The sequence below is a fragment of the Labeo rohita genome, chromosome 24 (genome assembly GCF_022985175.1).
Source record: "Labeo rohita strain BAU-BD-2019 chromosome 24, IGBB_LRoh.1.0, whole genome shotgun sequence".
NCBI classification, from domain to species: Eukaryota; Metazoa; Chordata; class Actinopteri; order Cypriniformes; family Cyprinidae; genus Labeo; species Labeo rohita.
In genome coordinates this window covers 20,308,641-20,320,942 of record NC_066892.1, presented here as the reverse complement: position 1 = coordinate 20,320,942, position 12,302 = coordinate 20,308,641, and the positions used below count along the sequence as shown (strand labels likewise).

Genomic DNA, 12,302 nt, shown 5'->3' with positions numbered 1-12,302 from the left:
GATATATTGACAGAACACATTTGAGATGCATGTAAATACCAGATGTACTATAAATGGCAATCTGTTTTAGCTGACTATTTGTGATCGAATCAGGTTTTACTGGAAAACCATGTTTAAACAGAGACAAAATCTCTGTTAACTACAAAATCTAAACTACAAAATCTCTCTGACTAAAAAAAATCTCTACAGCTAAAAAGCTCCCAAAGTCTCCCTTGTTTTCCACATTTTAGTTGTTGACAGTGTGAGACGCCAAACAAAATCTCTCTTTGACAGTCACACAAAGGATTATTTTAAGCTATAAATGTGAACAAAACCAAAACAATGAATCCAACCAATGAATAAATTCCACTGGTTTCTCTTTGGGAGCCGTGGTCTTTAAAGTTAGGGATCGTTACCCCCAGAGAATTGTGGGCCGCTTTGGGCACTTCCTTTGTTGAGGGAGGGGCAGGGTGGTGCAGATGTGAGCTCACAGATAAGGCGGGAACCATAACACCCTCTGATAATGGCTTCCTGTTTGTGAGATTTACGTTGCATTGGTCCTCTGCTATGCCTCTGAACTTTCGGATGTTTATCCAATCAGGAAGGCGGACGAGCGAGATGCACTGGGCACTGAAGGAATCAATTTGTTTACCGAATACATCAAGTCTGTCATTTACAGGGGCACTAACAAATTACTTTGGCTGCACAGGAAGTAAACACTTTAAACAGGAAATTCTCAACACATAAGTAATGTCACTGGGCTACGGCTGCCCGAAATAGTTGTGACAATGAAATAACGGCCATGCAGTGAAACACTTTCTGCCTTTGAGACTTTTGAAGGCGCATTGCTTTTGAATTCCAATTTAGGGTGTTATTTGGCAAAAGCTATTTTATTCAGATGGCCTCACAATGCCATCTGCAATTGAGGGAGAACAGCAATCACGACTTAACTGCATGAGAAAGCCATCAGCTAAATTCAGTTTACTTTAAACAAATGGTGCCATCCCTACAGATGAGCTGATGAACAGATAGACACGAAAGAAACAAACAAACTGACAGTGAGACAAATAAAATTGCACTTGTTATCAGTACTATTTAGTTTCAACACCAACTATGACTCATGAACTGCACTTGTTACATAACTAGCACAGTTTGTGGCCAAAGGAAAGTGGACGCCCCTACTAATTGGCAGGTTTGGGAAGATCCTTTCGATTCTGACGCAAGTTGCTTTGGTAGGAAACTGCCAATTTCATACATGTTAAACTTATATCACATCATGCTGGTTTCGTCTGGCCAGAGGAGAACTGGCCTCCCGACTGAGCCTGGTGTTACGGTCAAAGTTTTGTTGTTGTTATTTGTGGGCTTCGTGTACTTTTTCTTTGTATTAATTTGGGTTATTCTCTTCCCCCGAGGTTGAGCGCCGCCCTTACACACCTGCGGCTTGTTTTGTTGGGATGTTCTAAGCTGAAAAGAAGGCGGAAGTCGAGGTTGAGTGTGTGGCTCTCTCTTGGGTTCCAGCACAGTCACCCTTAAGCTCTGTTCTGAGCATGACTCGCAATTGTCGTGAAGCTCTGTATGTATTTGGCTGTTGATGTAGAGCTGCCTTCGTGCGAGTCTTGTTGCCAATCCAGTCTCCGACAAGCTGTGTTCTTTTTGAGGTTTCTTTTCATGTGTTGTTGATGTGTATGTATATTTGTTTGAATTTATCCTCTTTTTCCGATGTAATTCTTTATTATGTTTGTTGTCTGTGGTTGAAAGTGGCGCGTGGGCCATTAATACATGGTCTCGCGTGTCCTTTTTATGTTATCGAATCCCTTCTCGAACAAGCATTCTAAAAACGGGGTTCGTAACACTGGTTTCTCCCAAGGTTTTTTCTCCATTTCTGTCACAGATGGCGTTTTGGTTCCTTGCCATTGTCGTCTTTGGCTTGCTTAGTTGGGGACACTTAATTTCTGGCAATATTGTCGACCTGATTGCACAGGTATTATTTAAACTGAACTGAGCTGGACGAGCATCACTGAATCAAATGATGAATTGACTTTTAACTGAAGACTGAAAAAATGAGTGTTTACTATTGTCCTCTTGCATTATCAGCATTTACCAGTCTAATCCCAGATAGCACACATACGTCTGCAAGATGTCTGTGAAAGATCACTTCATCTGGAAAGCATGTGCTCTGTACAAACATCTGACAGATGTCTGTAAGATGTCAGTTTTACATCCATTCTAAATCATAAACATCTTAAAGACATTTGATAGACGTCTATTTGACATCTGATAAGAAATGTCCTATAGACGTATTCTCAGATGAGCCAACACTCGTCTTCCAGATGTAAATGCAGACATCAAATAGACGTCTCTGTGATGTCTCTGTGATCTCTTCACACTTTCTCTTCACACGATATTGTATTTTATTTTATTGTATTTGATTAACTACCTTTACCTGAAAATTGAGTGTTTATTGTTGCCCATGGCATTGTTGATGTATTATTTCCTATATAATACTGTACAGCCGCCTTGTCACAATTCTGTATTGTCAAAGGCAGTATATAAATAAAGGTGAAGTGACTTGACTTGACTTGATGTACGTGTGCTATCAGGGAAGCTGCTTTGACACAATCTGTAATGTAAAAAGTGCTATTTAAATACAAGTGACTTGACTTAAAAGCAATGTGTATAAGGGGTTAAAATAGCTGGTAACTAAAACTGCATATATAAACCCCACACATGCTGATCTTTGAAATATCATCACTGTGCCCTCGAGCAAAGCTCTTAACCTCAGGCCACACCAGAGGGACTCTGGTATGCTGCAGAGCAGCAATTGCAAACTGCATTTAATTATGATGTTTTGGGATAGTAGCTGAGGTAATCACACAACAAAATTAAGAAGAACGTTTACATTTACAAAATATTATCAGCCTACAATGCAGTGAAACTTTGGCATTCCAGTCTGATTTTGATTAGTATTTGTAGGTGCTGGTGTGTAATGTTTGTAAATTTATATGTACAGTATGCTGAAACATGCAATGTATATAAATTATATATTTACCTATGAAGAGTTCATGCAAAACCAGCTAAAAGCTACCTCAGTCAAAAATGAGATAATGATACTTGCTGAAGTGAATGCTTTTGACGCATAGTATACGTCCATCAAATACTTTTAATTAAAACTCGCTAAATCTCAACCTCAGCTCAATTAGAAGTGCCAGTACTTACATAGAAACCTATTCATAGGAGCCTGATAAAAATGCTTATTTTGAAGAAAAATGTCAGATGGATTTAGAGGGTTTTGCATCTGAACTCTTCATATACACAGGCAGGTTTAAAACACAAAACATCTTAACATATAGCAGTATATACGAATATCCTGATAAATGTTAAGTATTACTTATTATTAACATGTACTAACATACATATCAAGATGTTTGGGGTCAGTAAGATCTATTAATGTTTTAAGATCCATTAAAGTCTTTTATGCTCACTAAGGCTGCATTTATTTAGCATAAACTAATATTGTGAAATAGGTTACACTTTATTTTAAGCTCATGTAGTTACCTTGTAATTACTATAATAAGTACCACATGTACTATAGAACTGACCTATTGGTAAGCCCCTCCCCTCGAATGAAGATGAGCCAATAGCAGCTGAGTATCAGACCAGAACTCAGAAGAAGCATTGAGAGCTGCCATTGTAAGCCAGTTAGCAACTCCATTTTTTTGTCTAAGTGAGTGACAGTAACTAAAGGGGGCGGGGCTTACCAATAGGTCAGTTATGGTTAGGGTTTGGTTTAGGATTGGTTACTTGTAATTATGCATAAATTACTGTTTTTATTAAAATAAGTACATGTAGAGACGTGTAACTACGTCACCTTAAAATAAAGTGTTACCAAATGTTATTACTTAACTTTAACGATTTTAATATATGTTAAAATGGTATTGTGATGGCAAAGCTGAATTTTCTCAGCCATTATTCCAGTCTTCAGTATCACATGATCTTTCAGAGCTCTTTCTAATATGCTGATTTGGTGCTCATGAAACATTTATGACTAATGATGTTGAAAACAGTTGTGTTTCATTTTTCATGATACTTTGACAGATATAACGTTCAAATGTACAGCATTTTTTTGAAATAAAAATCTTTTGTAAATGTCTTTACTGTCTAATAATACATAATGCTGAATAAAATTCATTTCTTCAAAAAAAACAGTTAAATACTGCACCTTAAATCAAATGCATTGAAAACACAATGATTAATTAATCTAATATATTCAGTACTATTGTTTTAAAAGGACTAAACATTTGTATATATTTAAAATTGTTCATATCCAATATGCATATTTTGGTGTCAAATATTTTAATTTACACTTTAGTATGAATACCTATGATTACTAAACACTTCACATAACATATACGGACATATTTTAAAGCCACTTGCAGAGACACCAGAACCACATTGTCTCTACAGCCTCGGGTCAGACAGGGCTCAGCTGGGAAACACTCTGAACACTCATATAGAAAAATAACCTTTATCTCTCCAAGTCTCTAAGTCTGGGGAAAAAAATACTTTTTTTCCCCAGACAGAACTCCACTGACATCAGTTTGAACAAATGGCTAAAATATACCTGAAAAAAAAAAAGTATTTTTCATTGAAACTTTTTGACTGAGGTTTTTAAGTTTTGTTAACATCATGTTGGATTGTTCTACACATGACATCTAACAGAATTTGCTGTGATGAAATCTCTTTTTAAAGTTGTTCTACAATGGAAGAAGACTTCTCCATCCGACCTCATGTATCTGATACATTTCACACTTTAATGTTGGATCTCAGCCAGACTGATATCAAGTGCGTGTTGCCAATACTAATATTCTGCAAGTGTTCTGCGTAAAGAAGAGTCAGAATAATAGACTAAGACAGCATAGCTGCGATGGCTGATGGTGTACTGCTTAATGTTCTTTATTGGCATCAATGGCTCCATGAAGAACCTTAAACATCCATGGAACCTCTGAAATGCAGAAAAGGTTCTTTATCCACCTTATTTTTCAAAGTGGAAGTAACGCTATGGGCAAAACTTCTGGTTCATTATCTGCTATAGGGAAATAACAAAAAGAATAACAACTTGCAGTAAACTGTAAAACTGTTTGCACTACAAACCAGTGTAATTAAGATAATACATTAAAATAATATGGTAAGACACACCAATTTGCAATATCAAGCAAAACAATCTGTTCTGTACAGCTAAATATAACTGGACACAGATGAAATCAGAAGCCAGGCCCATAAAATTTACAACTGGCCACTCTTACAGCAAAAATATGGTGGAGAAGTTGAAAAAGGTTCTTTAGATTTTTCAAATGTTCTTTAAAATGGTTCATCTAAGAACTGTTCACTGAAAGGTTCTTTGGGGAACCAAACATGGTTCTTCTATGGCATCACCTCAAAAACACCCCTTTGGAGCCTTCTTTTTAAAGAGGTGTGGTGTTTGGGGCACCAGGGTTTCAAACTGGTTTAATTAGCAACATTTTCTTGGCTAATCAACTTAACCACAAAAACATTGGATGTACTTTTTATACCATGTAAGAAAAAGAAGTTATGTTAGCCATAAAGCCTAAACAGAAACCATTTAATTTCATGAAAATGTGTTCTATTGTCACATATAATATGTCACAGTAATATAAATAAGACTAAAACAGTAAAACCTTTTTTTTTTTTTACTTTAAAATAAACTTTAACTTAAAATTAAATAATAAAAAAAAAAACAGCTAGGTATCATTTTCATTTAAAATAACTAAAACTAAATAAATTAAAGCTAATTATTAAAAATTAGTAAAAACTTATTTAATTAATAAAACTGACAAACACATAACAAAAAAACAAAAGTGTAATTAAAATTTAAGTTAAAAAAATGTTATTCTAAATATTGACAATTACTATAATAGTAACATGTTAACATGTTAACTTTTACAGACCTAAACAACCTGATCTCATGATGAAGACACAATTATGTCAATAAGTACATTTCACTCTGGCGGGGGTCAACTCCGGAAAGCAAAACATATGGAGCTGTAATCATACCTGTGTACGAAAATGATTACAAGTGCTCGCTGTTTTACTGCCTCTAGTGTTAAAGGAGAAGTCCACTTCCAGAACAACAATTTACAAATAATTTACTCACCCCCTTGTCATCCAAGATGTTTATGTCTTTCTGTCTTCAGTCATAAAAAATTATGTTTTTTGAGGAAAACATTTCAGGATTTTTCTTCATATAATGAACTTCAATTGTGCCCCCGATTTTGAACTACCAAAATGTAGTTTAAATGCAGCTTTAAAAGGCTCTAAACGATCCCAGCCAAGGAAGAAGGGTCTTATCTAGCGAAACGATCAGTAATTTTTTTCGAAAAATACAAATTTGTATACTTTTTAAACACAAAAGCTTGCGTAGCACAGGCTCTGAGATGCGCGTTTACAACACTACGTACTATTGAATCACATCGAAAGTTTACAAAGCGAACGCACAAAGACTAACAAAGTGCAAGTAAGTCATTACAAGTAAAAAGCTACAACGATGTCGGATGATCTACCTTTTTGAACCGGAGAACATAGATGATGAACTTAGAAGTGATTCGTAGTAGTTATGGGAAGTTCGGATCATTTTTACTGACTCCGACCTTTGAGTCTCGTTCAGCAAAATGAACAAAACTTTTTTTGAGTTATTTCATTTCAGCAAAATATAATTAAATGTTATGTGTTACTTCCCTAACACATCTACTGCTTAAACACTGATCACACTACAAACAAGACAAAACTATAATGCTATAAGAAACAGAAAAGATTAATTCATTGTTTACCTGGTCTTTAGTCTGTGATTAGCTCACCTCACCTCTTATCTGACAAGTTTTCGGGTTTGAGTCGTTCGTTCATCACGTGTCAGCCCCATAAGATGAACGAACGACTCGAAAAATGCGCGTGCGCGACTGAATGAATCACCCCCCGAGACGACTCATTCTTCCCGAGTCACATCAAAATGAACGAATCATTCAAGAACGTGCATTCCAGAGCCTGTGCTACAAGAGCTTTTGTGCTTAAAAAGTATACAAATTTTTATTTTTTGCAAAAAATGACCGATCGTTTCTTCCTCAGCTGGGATCATTTAGAGCCTTTTGAAACTGCATTTAAACTACATTTTGGAAGTTCAAAATCTGAAGTCCATTATATGAGGAAAAATCCTGAAATGTTTTCCTCAAAAACTATAATTTCTTTATGACTGAAGACATCCACATCTTGGATGACAAGGGGGTGAGTAAATTATTTGTGAATTGTTGTTCTGGAAGTGGGGTTCTCCTTTAATTTCTGTTGGAAACTGCAGTGATATACTTATTGGTACGTATTTCATGTCTTGCGAAAAAGTTCCCACAGATGCATTTCATCATGAGATCAGGTAGGCCCTAAAGCGTTTTGTAATTATTATTACATGGGACAGCAGGGTTGTAGGGCGCTTTGTTGACCACCATGATGAAACAGAGCTTTAAAAAACTGTATAAATGGCTTATCAGTATTAAATGGATTTATTAACGTGAGACTTACTCAGCAGCTGGTGGGGCAGGACCTGCAGGCTTCTCTTCATGGTATCATGTGGTCCGGCTCCTCCTCCACAGTGCTCATGGTTCTCTATGGGACAAAGGATAGTCGGGAGTTAATCATAATCTGATTATCATGGTATTGCATTCCAGAACGTTTAATGAACTTTAAGAACATAATGAACTTGGGTATTTTTAATTAAATAGGGTCATGATTTTTGCATGTGAGGGAACTAGCCCATCACTGTGGATTGTCTGTTTGCCAACCAATAAAGACCTTAACCCAAAAATGAAAGACTTTAGTTTTAATACATAAATAGTTTTGCTCTGAAAACAACAAAACACACAGGCTGAAATTTATATGACCTGTCATTAAAATTCCAGCGTTATTCCCTTGTGTTCAGGCATTTGACATGAGCCGACACTTTCACAGTCTGGGGAAACTGTCACACTGCTAAATGCAAATGGACATGGACACATTTCTCTCAAGAGATAAGTGTCTATGAATGTGTGTGTGCTTTTCTGCGTGTGATTGTCAAGGTGTCAAAATTGTCACTCTCTCATCTTGTCCTTGGGGTACTGTGACGGAACCGCATCCCACCGCACAAGACATATTGAGTCGATAAAGTATGTGAAATGAGATTTGAGCCCTCCTGGGTGAGAGGAAGTCTGAATCACATGCTAATCTAAAAGTCTCGCCAACACAACCACATTGGCCGTGATACACCGAACAGCATTGATCCCTTTCTATAATCTTTTCATTAAGAACTGACTGTCTTTCATAAGCACTGGATCAAAACGAGCCATTTCTCAAGTAGAAACAAAACTACATCTAAATACCTTTTGATCAATGCCTTTTAACTTGTCAGTACTGATTTGTAGGCAACAGAAGTAAGTCTAAGTAAATGTATATTAAATCTAAATTTATATCACAAAGTAAGCAACTAAGTAAAATACAGCTCTCATACAGCACGTATGTCAAATATAAGACTCAAACAGATTCACAGGACTTTAAAAGATGGCTTAAATGTCTCAAAATAAATAAATAAATAAATCAGAGCAAAAGGGTCAAATTAACTTTTTGTGTAGTAAAATTGTTTTGTTTGTTTTTTTTTAAATAATACTTTTTTTAATGCTTTTAAAATATATACTTAACCTTTTAACTGTCACCCGTTCCTTCAAAGGGATGCCTAAGTTTACTTCACTATATTACAATTAAATCCTATTGTAATTATGACAAACTATTTATCATTGGAAAGGTCTAAGACTTCTAAATAGATATTTTACCACTGTTTTTTGTTAAAAATCATGCAGTAACAGTAATAGATTAATTTATGACAAGAGTGCACCTCAAAACCTACATCACAACAGGAGTTCTGACCTTTGTTACCAAAAGTCTTTTTTGCGTTGCTCTTTCATATTTTAGAAAATGGGGGTGACAGGGTTAAGTGCGAACTGAAGGTAAGATTTTTGGACACCTAACTGTATGTTAATTGCAATTAAATGGAAGTGTATTATAGTAAATTTGTATTAAGTGCAATTTTTTTGTCCCACTTAAAGGGATAGTTCACCCAAAAATTAAAATTCTGCTATTAATTATTCCCCCCTTATGTTGTTCCAAACCTGTAAGAGCTTCATTCATCTTCAAAACATAAATTTATTTTTGAAACACAACACTGTTGTGAACACGCGTCAAAGACTAAAACAGAAGAAAATAAATTGTTGAATAAAGTCAATATTTTTGTTTGTGCAAAAAATATTCTTGTAGCCTTATAAAATTAAGGTTATACTAAGGATGTCACATGGACTATTTTAAAAAATGTTCTTACTACCTTTCTGGGCCTTAAATTTGGTAGTTGCATTGCTGTCTATGGATATTAAATATCTTAATTTGTGTTATGAAGATGAACAAAGGACTTACAGGTTAGGAACGACATAAGGGTGAGTAATTAATGAGAGAATTAATGAACTATCCCTTTAAGTAGAACGTAAATATGTCTTTACATGTAATTTCATAATTACTTCTGTTGAAATATAGTTAACGTGTATTTCATTTATGGTAAATCATTTATGGTAAATGTAATATTGAATAATTCACTACAGTGTGTGTACTTCTAATAAGTGTACTTCTTTAAAGCATAACAAAAAACAGAACAGTGATACAAAATGTACTTTAAAGTACATTTTTATTATTTGTGATTATTACAGAGTGAACTTCGCAAATTTAATTAATTGTGTTGCCAGTCAGTCATAAAAGCTTACCTTCTGTAAGTACACTTACATTTTATTTCATTTTGCCATTTTATTTCATTAATGTTACATTATTTGCAAGTACATTTTTTAAATATACTTGTAAGATTTGAAGTACACTACAAGCGCATATTCAGTACAATTATTTATTTATTTTTAAATATTCTCCTTACCTATCAAAGTGCAATTCACAGCCGGGGCAAATTGTTATCTATTATAGCAGCCTGTACAACAGACAAGAGGTTATAAACCTGTTTCTCATTATGTTCATCTCATTACTGTTCAACACAGCCAGCTGAAAAAAATCAACCGCTGAGCTTCCTGACTTCTCAATCAATACAGATCATGACGTCTCAATCAATGAACCCACCTAGCTTTTTGTGATTTTGTGTGTGTGCGCAGTAGTCACTGCAGCGTCATCACAGCACCTGTGCGAATATCTGTGATTCACGACACGCTTTTTCAGTAAATGCAGCTGTGTGTGCGAGTTTGTGTAGGAAGAAAGTCCATTTGTGAGTCATGCCCACCTGCACCGGGAGGGCAAGAGACGCGAGCGTGTTTTCTCTGACAACAGAGATGAGGTCAGTAGAGTAAAAACTAGAAGCACGAGACAAATTGAGAGGCCGTGAAATGAACGTGTGGGCCAAATGAAGGTAAACTAACCAGGATGCAGCTCTGTGTAAATTTTAGATAGCATGCAGTGGCGTTTGTACTTCTTTTCTAAACCACTGCATGGCAACTGGCACACGCAGAGACCCTGCTTTAGTCACCATGGCAACCCTAACAGAAAATGATATTCAAATCTCGTCACAGCCAGGACAACTGTGAGAACAATGCAGAGAAAATCAAACTTGACGTGGAAATATTAGCCACGTGTGCTTTGAGCCCTTGAGCCAACAGACTGAGAAAACAGCCCCTCCTTTCCCAAGGCGATGTTTGGTTTACGTTAATGATGACGGTTTGCTGACGTCCCGGGTCAGTTTTGAGACAGCACCTCTAAATTGTCTGTCTGGGAGGACAAGGGCTTTGAGATGAGCCAAGGTCGGCTGAGATGGCGTAGTGAAATAAAGCTGTCAGTGGATCCCCTCAGGCCACCGCCGACAGGAATAAGAACGCTTCTACCTTTATGCTTGTCTCTATTTCACAGAGAAACTAGCATGTCTGCTTTAGGATAACTCATCAGTTTGTAAAACTCCATGTATCGGCAGCAAAATATTACCCAGCAGGCACTGGACGTCAATATAATGTCAGGCTGAGGTTGTCAATTTGACGTTGACTTCATGATGGATTTTGGTTGCACAACCTAAAAACAACCAAATTTCAATGTCAGCTGAAGTCGGCGTTGGACATCCAATTAACAATGACATTATACGTTAAACTGACATTGTATTTTGGTCAGCCGATGTCGCAACCATATGACGTTGTGTGCCTGCAGGGTACATTCAAAACTGCTTTCTACTTTTGTACTGAAGGTTTTTCAAAAACAAAAAGTACTATTTCTATTATTGTTTTTAGAAAATGGTACTAGGGGAATGCTGTGTTGTTGTTTTTTAATGATTTTCGTACTGGTGCTTTTTATCGTTTAAGTGCAGCACCTTATTCTGTGAGCTACCGAGCAAAACTACTGAATTAGAAAACTCACACATATGAAGCTGTATATGTGATGACAACGTTCAAAAGTATGTTAAAATTGGATGTTAAAATTGTTTAACAATAACATAATATTCTATAAGTAATTGTGTGAAAATTAGGCTTTATTGATCAAAACTCTTACCCATATTTCCAGTGAGTTTAGGGAGGTTTTTTTTTAAGTACCACGTAAATACTGTGGTAGTTGAATATATATTTACACCAAAGTGTCAACTGTGAGTAAAACGGCTTTTGCGTAAAAATAAAACGGACAGTAATTTGACCTAAAATTTAATAAGAAGTGCAAAATACACAATAATCTTAATGACTTTATAAAAAATTACAGTTTTACCCTCACTACTGTTCAAAAGTTTGAGGACAGTGACATTTTTCCCTTTTTTATATAAAAGAATTTGTATTTTTCTTCACCAAGGATGCATTAAACTATTCAAAAGTTACAGTAAAGACATTTATAATGTTACAAAAGATTCTATTTCAAATAAACATTGATATTTTGAAATTTCTATTCATTAAATAATCAAGTTACAATGCCTATAGAAAATCACCAAACCCTGTGAAAACTTTTACCTTTTGTCATATTACACCCTGGAAAATAAAATAAATTAAATCTTAAGTAATTTTCAACTTTCAATATCATTTAACATTTTTTTAGAGGATTATTAAAAATTAATCAGTGAAATGCCTGGTTTGGTAAAGTGATCAGTGATCAGCTCCTTAGAGCAGGGGTCACTAAACTTGATCCTGGAGGGTCGGTGTCCTGCAGAGTTTAGCTCCAACTTGCCTCAAAACACCTGCCTGGAAGTTTTAAGTATACCTAAGACCTTGATTAGCTGGTTTAGGTGTGTTTGA

General features: G+C 35.7%; 1 protein-coding gene across 2 annotated transcripts in view; it reads right to left on the bottom strand.

Annotated features, from left to right (window-relative positions):
• Nucleotides 1-12,302, bottom strand: part of tmem108 (transmembrane protein 108) — a 70,103-nt gene that overhangs the window by 14,749 nt on the left and 43,052 nt on the right. For both annotated transcript variants that reach the window (XM_051097939.1, XM_051097938.1), the window contains exon 2: nucleotides 7,561-7,644. In XM_051097939.1, coding sequence (XP_050953896.1) covers nucleotides 7,561-7,600 — 40 coding nt within the window. In that variant the 5' untranslated portion in view covers nucleotides 7,601-7,644. The remainder of the gene's footprint in view (nucleotides 1-7,560; nucleotides 7,645-12,302) is intronic.